The sequence below is a fragment of the Paramormyrops kingsleyae genome, chromosome 8 (genome assembly GCF_048594095.1).
Source record: "Paramormyrops kingsleyae isolate MSU_618 chromosome 8, PKINGS_0.4, whole genome shotgun sequence".
Classification (NCBI taxonomy): Eukaryota; Metazoa; Chordata; class Actinopteri; order Osteoglossiformes; family Mormyridae; genus Paramormyrops; species Paramormyrops kingsleyae.
In genome coordinates, this window is record NC_132804.1 from 14,159,478 (window position 1) to 14,174,578 (window position 15,101).

Genomic DNA, 15,101 nt, shown 5'->3' on the forward strand with positions numbered 1-15,101 from the left:
AATGGGGGGGTGACAATCTTAATTCCTCATGCATGTCCATTCTGCAGTGCATCATTAGGGGAATAAATAGCTGTCCTTTTCTGACACCAAGTTAGCCAGCCAAATTCACTCTGTGGGTGCGTGCCATGACTGTGCAGCGTTCATCATTCCAGATGAAGTGAAAGTCCTTGTGGTGCCTCAATGTACATGTGTATGACCAACATTTTTTAAAGAATATGAAATGAACAATTGATCTAACTTGTAAAAAGTCATGGGGCCCCTTCATTGTTTCTCTGCGAGCCACTAGCAACTGATTTTATAGATTACATGCATCTGCAGACATTGAATTAGGCCACAGAAATCAAACACTGTAATTAATAACAGCCCAGAAGAATGTTAAATTACTCTAACAAGTAATGCTGAAAAGATATCTGAAGATACCCGACCATGGCCATGTAACACCTGTGTAACATGGCACTGTGTGACCAGCATGTATCGGTCCAGTGGTGTTAACATCCTTGTTCCTGGGAGCACCAGTAGATGCTGGAGAGATGGGGTTTGGACAATTACAGTAAAGCTGTTCAGTACACATTGTCTATGACAGCTGGTACAGCGACTGTAGGTGCAGAGTCGGTGTCACTAGTGGGCCCACTCAAACCAGTGCCACCCCTGTTGATAACTTTTATGGTTGCACCCTGGTACTGTAACACCACTGGTTCCACCCCCCATTAATATCCCACCTATGGGATTTGTTCTCGCCCCAACCCTGGCAAAAGGGTTTAGTTTAATTTAACAATTATACTCCAAATAAAACCTGGTTCAGTAAATACCAAAGGTTGTTTTTTTACTGAAGGCAGGGATAGTCAGCCCAGAAAGCAGCTCAGGTGGCTGCATGGGGCACCAACCTTGAAGGGCAATTTCATTTTGTTTCTGACAATGAACACTGCGCTCTCACATCGTGAAGCAAATAAGTGACAATCCACAATGCAGTGAAATTAACTGCACACAGAAATGCTTGTGTGCTCAGCAGTGCCAAGACAGAACAGCTACACAACGTGAGGGCAGGGAGGTGGTGTCAAAGATGGTGTGGTCGAGAAAAGTGTGACTGAACTGGGGAGAAATATTTCAAAATGAAGAAGCAAAAGCTTCTTTGCTCAGATCAATGCCATAAAAGGAAAAGGACGAAGAGGAGAGGTGTACTAAACACAAAGGACAGTAAATTCTGTCATCGCTCAAAATATTCTCCCATTGGGGGTGTCAAAATTAGCACGGTTAATGCGGCTGAAAAAATAATATGACTGAGGGTGTTTTCACACTTGGTATAATCAGAATCAGAATCAGAATCTGAAAAACTTTATTTATCCCGGAGGAAATTGCTCATGTTACTACAAACGGTCACACAGAGACACAGGACAAGAACATAAAAGAAAAAGAATATCAGATGTAAGTATAAGAACTAAAATAAAATTATAAGAGACTCTGCGCTATATACCCATGATATATACAGAAACAGAAATACAATATATATAAATAGAATAAATACTGTTAAGTGGTAAATTACACAGGTAAATTACCAGATGAACATTGCACATCCGAATAGCAGCAGGTTTCTTGCCCAGGCTGTGGTATGGTATGTAAGGTATGTAAGGTAGGTATGGTGTGTGGCGGGGGGGAGTTTATTTATTTATTTTAGCGTCTGAGGCTGGGTGTGAGATCATTTTAACGAGTTATAGAGTCTGATGGCCGTGGGTAGGAAAGATCTTCAGTGGAGCACTTAAAGCTAGTCAGCCTGTAGCTAAAAGTGCTTCTCTGATCAGCCACCACATTGTGGAGCGGGTGATCAGCATTGTCCATGATAGACTGAAGTCGGAACAATATCCTCCGTTCAGCCACCATTTCCAAGCTGTCAAGTTCCTCACCCACTACAGAAGCCGCTTTCCTGATAAGCTTGTTGAGCCTCTTGGCCTCTGCCACTTTCATGCTGCCACCCCAGCATGCTACAGAGAAGAAAATGGCGCTGGCCACCACAGACTCATAAAACATCTGCAGCATAGTGTTGCAGACTCTAAAAGACCTGAGTCTCCTTAGGAAGTACATCCTACTTTGACCCTTCTTGTAGGTAGCCAGTGAATGCTTTGACCAGTCCAGCTTATTGTCCAGGTGGACGCCGAGGTACTTGTAGTCCTGAACGATCTCCACATCCACCCCCCTAATGGACAGGGGAGTAGCAGGAGACCGTAATCTTTTTAAGTCAACCACCAGTTCCTTGTTGATGTTGAGTTGCAGTTGGTTCAGCTCACACCATTCAACAAACCTGTCCACGGCCTTCCTGTATTCTGAGTCGTCTTCATTCCTGATGCATCCAACTATAGCTGAGTCATCTGAGAATTTCTGCAGATGGCAGCCCTCCGTGTTGTATTTGAAGTCGGATGTATACATGGTGAAGAGAAACGGTGACAGAACTGTTCCCTGAGGAGCTCCAGTGCTACACATTACTGTGTCTGAGACACAGCCCTGCAGCCTCACGTATTGTGGCCTTCCTGTCAGATAGTCCATAATCCATGAGACTAAGGGGGAGGGAACCTGCATATCAGACAGCTTACTCCCCAGTCGGGCAGGCTGAATGGTGTTAAAGGCACTGGTGAAATCAAAGAATGTGATCCTCAGGGATCCTCCAGGATTGTCCAGGTGGCTGTAGGCACGGTGCAGCAGGTAAATAATGGCATCATCCACTCCAACCTTTGTCCGATAAGCAAACTGAAGTGGATCGAGTGCTGGTAGAACTACTGGGTGGAGTGAGACGAGGACCAGTTTCTCAAAGACTTTCATGCAGTGAGAAGTGAGTGCAACTGGCCTGTAGTCTGATGGGGCACAAGGTCGTGCCTTTTTCGGGACAGGGACTAGACATGATGTCTTCCACAGCACCGGAACCTTCATGATATTTAGGCTTAAGTTGAAGATCTTGTGCAGAACTCCGCATAGCTGGGAGGCACAGGACTTCAGAACCTGTGGGTTTATGCCATCCGGGCCCGGCGCCTTTTTAGGGTGAAGTCTGGATAATTGTCTCATCACTTGATCCTTAGTGATGATGATGCTTGTTCCCTGGTTGTTAGTGTTTTCATCCTCAGAAGAAGTGGTGGAGACTCTTCTAGGTGCTACAGTGGGAGGTGAAGATGGGTAGGATGGGGGGCAGCATATTGGTGATGTACTGCTGAAGCTGGACACAAGGGCATTGGGTGCTGCGAGGGTCATGCTGGAGGTGGAGGGGCCGTTGGGCTGAGGCCCATTGTTGAACCTGTTAAAAGACTGGTTAAACTCATTGGCCTTCTCAGCATCACCATCAATCACCTGTCTGCTGGACTTGAAGCTAAAATCTTTGTGAAAGAGACAAAGACATTACAAAAATTATCAGAATGATTATAAAAGTATCAATATGACCTAATTATTATACAAGTATATATGCAAAAAACAAACAAAATACTGTAGCTAAATCATTTTCATTGGGATGAAATTCTAAGTAAAATCCTCAGTGGAAGGATGTCTGGCAAACCAAATATATGATTAATACCAAATATTACTCTGGCCTGTGGTGGTCAAGGCCTCTTCAAATCTGGATTAGCTCGTTGATTGTAGTTATATAGCCCAAAAGTGATATTTCCTAAACCTGGCATTGGAATAATAAACACAAAGACTGCAGACAACATCTAAAACAAAGTGTTTATTCAGGGTATCAAACATCAGGTTATCAAACAGACTATCACACAGCCGCCAAAGCAGTTTTTCACTGAGTTTTTGATTGTAAGACAGAGTGCCCTCTAGTGCTCGCATGTACACATGCACACAAACACACTACCACAAGGAACACATAGAAGAGACAGAATACAGTAGCCAGCAGCTCATACATGCAGCCACAAAATGTTAATTTGTTGCAACCACTGGAGAATCCACATGAGAGTAGAGAATGCTTGTCATTTCTAGGTGAGAAACGGCAAATTAAAGCATGTTGTAGATTTCAGGAGAATCCTTCTGGGGAAGATGAGCAGGTTTGTACAATACAAATGTCATATCATCATACACACAGCCAAGGTCCGCTCCGTCCTGAATGACAGAGTACTACAGTTAGTATGGGAAGAGAGGCATCGAGCAGGAGTATCCTCAAGTATTTTAAATTCAAGAATATGATTAACTCAGGATAGGATTAGCTAGGTTATTGAATCTTAGACCAGTGTTGGGGGGCATTTACAGGTTTCTAAGAATATGTGAGACAAATAGAAACACAAGTGAGGCTGTGTTTAGAATGAAACTCTAACCAGCACAGGATGTTAAGTAGTGTTCAGTTACTATTGTCTGTAAATAACAACAAATGACATGCCCCTCAATTATTCAAATATAAATACAAAATAAGAATACATTTCATATTAAACTGACATATCCCAATTAATCAAATTTTATAAAATGATTTACCTGTACATTGTAAACAGAGACAGCTAAACCCAAAGGATGTAATTCTACAAATTTATAAGTATGTTAACGTTTAAGGAGGACTTCATTTGTGCTATTTTTTTTTTTCAAGAAGTTCCTACTGGAATCAAAAAAAGTTTATTGGATCTTATTCTTTTGTTGAATATGAAACTGTGCACAAATGCATACTCAGTGTGCATTTAGGTATAAAGTGTATCACTACTGATTAGATTAGATTAGATTAGATTAGATTAGATGGTGTATAATTTATCGCAATTGGAAACATACCTTTGACTTTGACGTTAATCGTTTTGAAAGATAAGCCAGTGACACCAGCAGGAACCACATCAGCAGCCCAAAGGTTGATCCAAGCAAAACTGTGCTACTACCAAGTTTGTCTATTTAGAAAAGGTCAGGTTTGGTTTAATTAGATTATGTTTGGCCCCAGCAAAACACACTAATGATAAAATGGAGTCACATTCTGTCTTTAATATACAGGCAGTTACTTCAGCCTCAATGCAATATCAAATCATAGCTGCTAAAAAGGAAGAAGGCATCTTTATGCATTGTACAGCTTAAAACACAGGAAGTGGTCAAACCAGACAAGCTCTAAATGACCATAAATTAAAATAGAACATGGCATATTATTTAGTCGCTAGGACGTTTATCTTAAGTAAAATACAGACTTTATAACAACTTCACTGAAGTTAATAGATGCATGTTTAACTGAAGTCTCTGTGCATAAACCAGGGCCCGCATAGGCCCCACTACCACTCTAACAGTGCATTTCTGCAAGCTGAGCTAAACTCTCTAAGCTAAACTCTGCCTCCAGTACACATGTGCAACAGACAGCCAATAGAGTTAGCAAAACCCGCTTCAATGATCTTCAATGATGTCCCAGTGACTTACATAGCAGAGGTCTTGTTTAACTTGTCCTTTTTAAGAACATAGACACTAAACCTGTCAAATTCACACATTATCACATGTAATTCATTTGAAAACCTTAAGGAATAAAATAACACAATTTAATTGCACAATACGTGGTTACTGTGTACAATGCATAACTGATTCAGCCAGCTAATAGCAGTCAGGGCTATGATGAACAGTGAGTGAGGATAAACCTACAAGAGTGGCAAATTTCAGCAAGCCTATCTTCCACCTTATTTTTGTTCCTAAAGAATTTTTACAGTGTGAATAAAAACAGCATTGATTACTGAGACTAACACCATACTCATGTCTCACACCTTCAGCCACTAATCCAGGGCTGGGCACCTGCTCACCTGGCATACTGAGCATTTAACCATCAGCACAGCAAAATGTATTGTGGGGACCTCCTACTCTGCAAAATTTTGGAGCCGTGGGGGACCCCAAAGTCCAGGGTGGAATTTTAATCCCGGTTCAGCCCTGTACTAAGTCATATGACTGAATTGTAACTTTCATATTTTGCAACTCTCACAATTACAATGTTAAAACTTTATTGACAGAAGTATCTGGCAATACAGGGACAAAAAGTGTAACAAACAAACAAAACATTACCAGCCCACCAAAAACCTGGATAGGCATCATTCAGGCAAGGAACACTAAGGGAAATGTACTATGAACAAACTGGAAATGTGGTAAAGCCCCTACTCACCCATGGACAGATGGCCTGTGGAACGGTTGGCTTTCTCCACAGTAACGTTCTGTAGGTTAATCACGATGGCAGCAGCAGGATCTTAAGACACACAAAATGGGTTCAAAGGAAGCTGTAAAAAACAGGAAGGCTAGCAACCTGTTCTGTCTAAGCCAGGATACCTGAACACGCTGTTCACTTAAATCAGGCAAAAGAAATCTGGCCCTAGCCCACCGTGGCCATGTAACGCACCTGTGGAGAGCTGAGTGACATGGCGCTGTGTGACCAGCATGGATCGGTCCGGCAGAGTTAACAGCCTCGTTGCTGGATCAGTTTGGGGAACAACAGCAGAAGCTGGAGAAGCTGAGTTAAGACAAATACAATTAGGCTGTTCAGCGCATATGTTGCAGATTATAATAACTACATTAAATCAAGCAAATATAAATATAAGTTCAAATAAGATCCCAGATAACTTAAAGATTACATACCTTCACTGACCTTGACATGAACTTCTGTGTATATGTCTTTCCCCCATTTTTCTACTCCACAGTAATACACCCCAGCATCCTTCAGAGTCAGTTTGTTTATGGTGACCCTGAATGACCGTCCGTTAGGATTGTCGTACAGAGAAACTCTTCCTTTGGAAATGTAGGTGTCTGACTTCTCAGATTTAACAAGAACATCGTTACAGGGATGGCGACACCAGGACTTGGCGTTGTGTATGTAATCGGCTGGATACGGACAGTCGATGTCCACTTTTCCTCCTTCATATCCCCGCACTTCTTTGATCTTCGACGCATGTGCAAACCGCAGCCCTCCGTTAAAAACAGAAAAGAGAAACTTGGGTTTCATATGATAGAAAGATCTTAAATATTCATTCGAATGTCAAATAAAAATTAAACCGTAAAGATGTTACATCAGTTACACCATATTGAACTGTAGTAGAACAACACAAGATATTCTCTCTTTGCCCACATTTTAAACGAATAAGTTGTGTGAATCATTAATGGAACACGTATACTTACATGACAGGAAAACAAATATCTGATAAAATGATTTCATCCTAAATTCACTCGATCGTAACGATAGAAGCGACACCGCCGGAAAGTCTAAGCGAGTTCAGAGCGGATCCCTTCGTTTGATATACAGTAATTAGTACAGCGCTGACAGTACGAAGCGTCAGTTTCCGCATTGAAATGTAGCTGACGGTAGGTTATTAACCTATAAAAACCTTTTATACATGTCAGCAACAACTAATTTTCCTGTAAGAACAATATGCCCACAATGAAGGGATCAGTAGCAATCCTAAATGTAATGTGACAGATATTTATTTAATCTGAAAATAGAGTGGTAAATAGACCAGTTGTAATAATTGTAGCACAACAATGATAAAGGACATTGATAGATAGATGTTTTGGGAATATTTTCCAAAAAAATCCCAAAGATTCTAACTTGTTTCAGGTTCTCCTGTTATTTGTTGTGGCATTCAGTTGCAAGTGACTAGTTAAAAACAAAAGATGTCAACAAAATATTCAATTTGAATGCATTTCTTTTTACATTGATTAAAAAACCCTAACAGCACTGTGTCTGAATTTGTCCAGTTGACTAACATAGTAATCATGTCCAAATTTCACACCTCTTGAGAAGTTTTTGGACCTAAGCTACATGAGAGTGTTGTCACTTCCTCATTTTGCAGAAATCCAATATACATGGTGGCAACATTTTTTTGGTTAGCAGACACTTCTATACAAAGTGAAATACAATTAATAATGCAGGTTCATTTAGTCTCCAGAGCAGTTGGGCTTAGTGGCCGAACAGAGACATTACTATGTTGGTCAAAGGATTTCAACCCGTTACCTTTCAACCACATATCTAATTCTCAGGGCCACACACCAACCTGTCAGTTACAGAAAGAGAAACTGTGACAGACAAGCAAAACATAACCAGCCCTGAAAACCTGGGTGGGCAAGGAACACTAGGGGGAAAATGGCAGAAGCAAACTAAAAATATGGTATCAGGAGGAGCTGGAGAAACACAGATACAAATTAAAAAGGTTTTAAAAGAACTTGCAAACAGGAAGCCTAGTACCCTGGTCTGCACACAACACATTACCAGAAATCAAGCAGTTAATCAGGGAAAAGAAACCCGAAGCTAAAACAAAACAATTTAAAACAAGAGTCTGCAATCTTATTTACTGTGAGAGTTATGTCTAATAATCTGGAGAGTTATGTGTTCGATATATAACAAGGTTACATATCAACCTGGAGGTAGTGATGGTAATGGTTTCAATGGGGGGGTGACAATCTTAATTCCTCATGCATGTCCATTCTGCAGTGCATCATGCTGAAAAGATATCTGAAGATACCCGACCATGGCCATGTAACACCTGTGTAACATGGCGCTGTGTGACCAGCATGTATCGGTCCAGTGGTGTTAACATCCTTGTTCCTGGGAGCACCAGTAGATGCTGGAGAGATAGGGTTCGGACAATTACAGTAAAGCTGTTCAGCACACATTGTCTATGACAGCTGGTATAGCGACTGTAGGTGCAGAGTCACTAGTGGGCCCACTCAAACCAGTGCCACCCCTGTTGACAACTTTTATGGTTGCATCCTGGTAACGCCACTGGTTCCACCCCCCATTAATATCCCACCTATGGGATTTGTTCTCGCCCCAACCCTGGCGAAAGGGTTTGGTGATTTTAACAATTATACTCCAAATAAAACCTGGTTCAGTAAATACCAAAGGTTTTTTTTTTACTGAAGGCAGGGATAGTCAGCCCAGAAAGCAGCTCAGGTGGCTGCATGGGGCACCAACCTTGAAGGGCAATTTCATTTTGTTTCTGACAATGAACACTGCGCTCTCACATCGTGAAGCAAATAAGTGACAATCCACAATGCAGTGAAATTAACTGCACACAGAAATGCTTGTGTGCTCAGCAGTGCCAAGACAGAACAGCTACACAACGTGAGGGCAGGGAGGTGGTGTCAAAGATGGTGTGGTCGAGAAAAGTGTGACTGAACTGGGGAGAAATATTTCAAAATGAAGAAGCAAAAGCTTCTTTGCTCAGATCAATGCCATAAAAGGAAAAGGACGAAGAGGAGAGGCGTACTAAACACAAAGGACAGTAAATTCTGTCATTGCTCAAAATATTCTCCCATTGGGGGTATCAAAATTAGCACGGTTAATGCGACTGAAAGAATAATATGACTGAGGGTGTTTTCACACTTGGTACATTTAACCTTTAAAGCCAACTCAGACTGATTAGTCAGCATTTTTTGCATATATGTGAACACGCCAAAGAAACTCAGACCCCTTTGAGGTAGTCTCAGTCCAGTTCGCTTTTAGGGTGTTTTCATATATAGTCCTCTTTAAAGGAAGCGAACTCAGACCTCTACAAGTGGTCCCAAAAGAAAGGGAACTCAGTTCTTTTTGTGTTAAAATGCGAGTTCATTTGAAAGGTGACTCAGTTCAAGTTAAATGAACCGTGACGCGGACTAAAAGCAAACCAGACTGAGACTACCTCCCGATGTGGTCTCAGTTCAGTTCGTTTCAAAGGGGTCTGAGTTCATTTGGCGTGTTCACATATACACAAAAAATGCTGACTAATCCATCTGAGTTCGCTTTAAAGGATGAAATGGACCAAGTGTGAAAACAGCCTAAGATACAATATTACTTATGGCATGTAACATCATATTATTTATTGCGTTATTATACTAAACAACAAACAATCTTTATTTTCTGCCCTGACTAAAGGCTCCAGTATAAACTTACCTGTGAGGGGAAAAGGATCAGCAGAGAACATCTGAACATCACTGTGATACACATCTGGGCTGATGTTCGAAGGCCAACTTTGAAACAAGAGGACCTTGCTGTTCATCTCAAGGCATCATAGATGTCCATGCATAAACCCTGCACAGGCAATATGCACCCAGAGGCATACAGGACACAATAGGGCAGTGGTGGCTTAATGGTTAGGGAAGTGCAAAATTGAAAGACTGCAGGTTCGAATCCCCGACCAGCAACACAACACTGAGGTTCCCTGAGCAAGGTACCGCCCCCAAACACTGTTCCCCGGGCGCCGAATTAGCTGCCCCCTGCTATGTCACGATGTCACGTATGGGTTAAATGCAGAGGACACATTTCGTTGTTGTGCACTGTCAACACTGATCACCAAATTATAAATTAATTATATGCAGAGTAAATGCCGGTAGAAAAGATGAACAGTACTTCCACAAACTTCAGAAACAAATGGAACTGCACAATACAATTAAATTAACCAAATACATATGTGAAGACTTTGACCGCCAAGAATATTTTTATAGTCAGTACCTGTGACCAGGTGCCCTTGCAGGGACAGACTCCAGGCTGCACGTGACTGAATACTGCATAAGCAGTACGAAGTGGATTAACATAACATTATACACCTAAAAAGGTCATGTTTAATGCATTTTTAAGTTTACAGTATCAACACTGATATGCAAAAATAATCTTATCCCTTCAAAGAAAAAAATATTTTCTGTTTTGGACATATTTTGGGCAACAAATATGGATAATCAGTTTGTTATACTCTAAATTTCTCTAAATATCAATCCCCAAGATTATTAAAAATTTTTTTTTTTTTTCCTCATGATAGATTCACAGAGGCAGGTAAAATGTACATTTCTCTCATTTTGAAAGACATTTCAATTAGCACTGCAAAGGGAAATGTATTTTTAAAAAGTTTAGAAAGGATACAACAGAATACTGAACAAATGGGGGATTCCAAACCACATCCTTCTCACGTACATTCCAGAATGCCTTCTCTTTTCCACCATAATTGAAGGAAAGTGCAGCGGGAATACCATCAGCATTCTGAATGTTTATTAATCATTTATCCAATCAGTAATACATATATTTCCAAACTGTCAGTTTGCAATAAATCTTGAGCAAATACTAGGATTATGATTCCTAATGTGGTCCTAAGAGCTGCATTGTATGCATTTTTGCCTTTGGCACAGATACATACTATGCATGGAAAAATCAGTCATTGATTCTTTAGCCTTTCAGACTTTTCACATAAACTGGCCTGTCGCAAGGCTCAAGACCTTCTGCTGATAAATAAAAAAAGGTCACCTTGAATTCAACATAATGTCCATCTACAGGCTATACGGGGTTAACCTGTACACCTGCAACAAACTGTACTACATCACTGCATTTAAATTGTAGGTAACACTACAAGGAGAAGAAACTGAGCACATTACAGCAAATGAGCAATACATACCAAGTATTTTATATTCAGATCTAGAATATGACTGGGATACATTGAATGGCCCTGTTATAGAGTATATGCCTGTTTTGAGTTTGTCCTGCACACATTCGCCGAATACTTATATAAATAACAGTCAAGTATTCCAACATCACATTGGTCATCAGAAGTATCATGAATCCATACAATATCTTGAGAATAAAGTTACTAATTTAATTGTAGGGAATTTATCTGAATTACTGTTTCAATGCAGCTTGAAGGTTAACTTTGTACATGCAACAGACGAGGCTCAGAGAATGATGAAACCTGTCCCATCACACAGTATCCAGAAGGTGGCAGCATTGTAGTCATGCTCGCACTGTAGCACCTCCTACAGTTCTTCAGTGTCACTTGTGCATCCAAGATTTGAGTTTATGGGGAAACATTTTTTTAAAAGCCTAGAGGGGAGCAGGGGCGAGGTAATGGCGGTCCTCTCACTGGTACTGTCTGTAGTCCCCAAAGGGTGAGGCTGGCATGGGCGTGGTCTCCTCTGCAAACTGAGGACCTAGGGGCGTACAGGTGCACAGATGGGCTATGTAAACACGTGCATTTTAACCACACGTTATAAGGGCTACTTTGTGGAAAAATGTAACACTAACTGGGCTCTCACTACAATTTATCAACTGTAAAAATTAGAGGAGTTTCTTACTTAATACCAGAGATTCTAATCTACTCTGAGCCCAAGACAATGGACACAGAAGCCACCTAAACCTCGAAAATATATAAATCCACTTGACCGGCAACAATGTTGCATTCCCCATATGGTTCTGAATTTCAACATGCTGATATAATGCAGTTTTGTGAAATTACTGCGACACTCACCGGTTGGAAATTGTGAAGACGCGAACCGTGTGAGCAGGATTCCGGCTCCCTCGATCAGTGCCAGGAGTACGCCTCCTACTGCAGCAGAACCCACCATAGCCAGAGGCCCGTCTGACGTAAGGAACAATGAAAGAATCAGACCACACCAGGTTATCAGAATCCCTAAATGAGTACCAGTTTTACATGTATGGTGCATTATGAAGTCCTCCTTTGACTTAATCCCCTTCAAACAGCACCGTAATAAATTAATCGCAGCATTAGAAGGGTACATGTGCCGCTCCACATGAGCATTCTCAAATGCATTTGTGCCTTTGGCGAATGAGCCAGTTCCTGTGTGTCTGCATCCGCTTCGGGTCGTCATGGGAACACTTACTTCGTGCTGCCAGAATGGCCCCCGTCATGGCCCCACTAGTAATAGAGTTCCAGGGGTCCTCCTTCCCTCGCACCTTGACCAGCCCACAATCGATCATAGAGAAGAGGCCACCCCATACTGCAAAGCTACCTGGTGGACATACACAGGCGTCTCAAGACATGTCTATGAAAACCCCCAAGACAAGTACAATTAATCTACCTCTGTCTGTTAGCTAATTACTTAAAAAAAAAAAAAAAAAAAAAAAAAAAAAAAAAAACTACCCTTCAGCAAGAAACTACACTGTAAGATGTATTATTTCCTCCAAAGACAAATAACCTACAATTGAAGGACACTTTTTCCCTTGGGTCTCAGGAGGATATTACACAGCTTGCACTGCTCTGCACTATTTTATTCCTTTATTCTATTATTTTATTTCTGCTAATCTATTTTTCTTAATTTATGTTCTTATTCTTCCATGCTATTTGTGAATGTAACCACCAATACTACCAAAACAAATTTCTAGTACATGCAGCTGTACCTGGCCAATAGAGCAAACTCTGATTAAAATCACCATCAACATTTTGCTGAAATAAATATCTTTCCAATTACTGTCATGAATACAGCAAGCTGATGGTCACCTCCAAGCTGTGGAGCTCGAGTCTTGATGGCCGTCATGCTCCCTCGTAACCTGTGGCTCATTCCCTAGTGAACAAAAAAATCTTCAGTTCAGTTCTCCAGGACCCCAATACTTCACAATATTAGCATCATTAATACAACATGTAAGACAAGTCTACAAAATGGAAAATATGACTGCCCCCTTACAGCTAGAACCACCTGCATTCAAGATGTACACCTGTTATTCCCTACCTTAGTTAAGGCAGTCATATTCTACTTGATGCATGGACTAAGCAGGTATGTGTTGTCTGGTCAGTCCTTGCACAGTTATTTTACTTGTATATAGCCAGGTACCCTACATACAGTATGTGCTGAATTGGGCCCAGCCTCAGGGTGATTTTGATTTTCTTTTATTTTGTTCTATACTGCTGAGACTGCCTGCTAATGTTTGTCAATGGCAATAAAGTTCCAAAAACGCACGTAAAGGAACAACAAAATATAACAATAACAATACACTTACTACGGGTGAATTTCTGAAGCCTTTGACTGCCTGGAAGATGCCGCCACCGATGGCCCCCATAGTGAACGCTCCCCCGCAATCGTCCACGATTCTCCAAGGGCTGTGGATATTAGTATACAGTTAATCAGTAAGGCAACGATGAAATCAGCGAGCATACTCTAATATTTAAACATAATTACTAATTTAGCGCAGCCACGGTGTTCAGGGGACAGACCTATAGTTCGATACTGATCGATGCTGACAGTTTGCGACCCAACCCCACCACCAAGCATGCAACACGTTAGCAAAATAAGTATACCGATTAACGCTCTATTTCGTTCTCAATCAACATTTATAGGTATATCAAACACAAATACATAAATATACAAAGGTTTTCAACAGTGCAGATATTCGATTAGAATGCCCGATACAACATGTAAGACATCGAAGGTTAGCTACCTCAACAAAAATAGGACTCGAAAGTAAAAAAAAAAAAAACGTGCAGCCTTAGAAACGTAAACACTATATAGTTTTCAGACGTTAAGTTTCCTGTCGTTCGTCATTCTGGCCGGCAGATACTGTAACTTACACAAGGTCAACCGGCGAAACACTGTCACCGGCCAAACAGATATCAGCGTATAAAGATGTTTTTCACTATGCTTTGTATCAACCGAATCGTTTATTTAAGGAAATATGTAGTCTGTTAATTAATTTCTGTAGTCAAGTAAAGACAAAACGTTTAAAAAGATATTTACCATGGTTCACGTGCGTATTCCTCCATTTTCTTCTGGCTGTCTCACTGCGGCCTCCCCGGTGAAGGGTAGCTGATTGACGTCACAGCAAACGTCACAGCAAAGAGCCTTTCCGGAACAAACTGCGGACACGTGACTTTTCCCATCCACTTTTATTCAGACAGGTCCACCACAGGTACATGCCTAGGCACAGACCAGTCCAGGCCTGATTATCCATCAAACTGAACTGAACTCTTATAGCACATTTTACTATTAAAAAATTTATGAACTTAATGTTCATTAATTTAATTTATGAACTTAATGTTCATTACCTTAAAATTCTATCAGCATTACCTCCGTATAGTTCCTGCCAGATTATGACCCTTCAATATTCTACATTTTATAGGACTTTTATAGGAAATTTAGAGATGTACACCTTACTGTGTTAGCAAGGGATTAATTAGTAGAATTATTTGATAAAATGTCGCAATTGTACCTCTTTAAATGTGTTTAACCTCTTGAAACAATGAAGATAAGATATCACAAGCAGTCAATGGTAGTCCTTCAGAAGAGAGCTCACTATTGAATCCATCTTCCAAAACTACCTTCTAGGGTGAGTCTGTTTATCTCAGGAACACAGGGCACAAGGCAGGGGACACTCTTTATGGGTTTCCAGTCCAACTCAGGGAATACCCTCAGATCCACAATCCCTGGCAGAATCCTGTGCTCCACATACACTCACA

The 15,101-nt window shown here is 41.0% G+C and overlaps 2 protein-coding genes across 3 annotated transcripts; both read right to left on the reverse strand.

The window, feature by feature from the left end:
• Positions 1-1,347: 1,347 nt before the first annotated feature.
• Positions 1,348-7,192, reverse strand: LOC140577593 (CMRF35-like molecule 5). Of its 2 annotated transcripts, XM_072715276.1 has the most exons (6): positions 7,078-7,181; positions 6,541-6,867; positions 6,305-6,415; positions 6,074-6,154; positions 4,729-4,838; positions 3,685-4,077 (listed from the first exon to the last, which is right to left on the reverse strand). In XM_072715276.1, the coding sequence occupies exons 1-6, from the start codon at positions 7,112-7,114 to the stop codon at positions 3,973-3,975; spliced, it is 771 nt and encodes a 256-aa protein (XP_072571377.1). In that variant the 5' UTR covers positions 7,115-7,181; the 3' UTR covers positions 3,685-3,972. The 2 variants fall into 2 exon arrangements, with proteins under 2 accessions (XP_072571378.1, XP_072571377.1); XM_072715277.1 differs by lacking the exons at positions 3,685-4,077; positions 4,729-4,838 and adding an exon at positions 1,348-3,274 and having other exon boundaries at positions 6,541-7,192.
• Positions 7,193-10,893: 3,701 nt separating this feature from the next.
• timm17a (translocase of inner mitochondrial membrane 17 homolog A (yeast)) lies at positions 10,894-14,535 on the reverse strand. Its single transcript, XM_023804113.2, has 6 exons — positions 14,383-14,535; positions 13,649-13,748; positions 13,152-13,215; positions 12,535-12,663; positions 12,162-12,272; positions 10,894-11,844 (listed from the first exon to the last, which is right to left on the reverse strand). Exons 1-6 carry the CDS (start codon positions 14,406-14,408, stop codon positions 11,774-11,776), a joined length of 501 nt encoding a protein of 166 aa, XP_023659881.1. The 5' UTR covers positions 14,409-14,535; the 3' UTR covers positions 10,894-11,773.
• Between the last annotated feature and the right edge of the window lie 566 nt (positions 14,536-15,101).

Excerpts from the sequence above, each read along its gene's own strand:
- LOC140577593 (XM_072715276.1), bottom strand. The coding sequence starts at position 7,114 with ATGAAATCATTTTATCAGATATTTGTTTTCCTGTCAT. Across the intron at positions 6,868-7,077 it reads GATATTTGTTTTCCTGTCAT|GGCTGCGGTTTGCACATGCG; the intron begins GTAAGTATACGT and ends TTTTTAACGGAG. Across the intron at positions 6,416-6,540 it reads TCATGTCAAGGTCAGTGAAG|CTTCTCCAGCTTCTGCTGTT; the intron begins GTATGTAATCTT and ends GTCTTAACTCAG.
- timm17a (XM_023804113.2), bottom strand. The coding sequence starts at position 14,408 with ATGGAGGAATACGCACGTGAACCATG. Across the intron at positions 12,664-13,151 it reads TCGAGCTCCACAGCTTGGAG|GTAGCTTTGCAGTATGGGGT; the intron begins GTGACCATCAGC and ends TATGTCCACCAG. Across the intron at positions 11,845-12,161 it reads GTCTTCACAATTTCCAACCG|GTCCTCAGTTTGCAGAGGAG; the intron begins GTGAGTGTCGCA and ends GTACGCCCCTAG.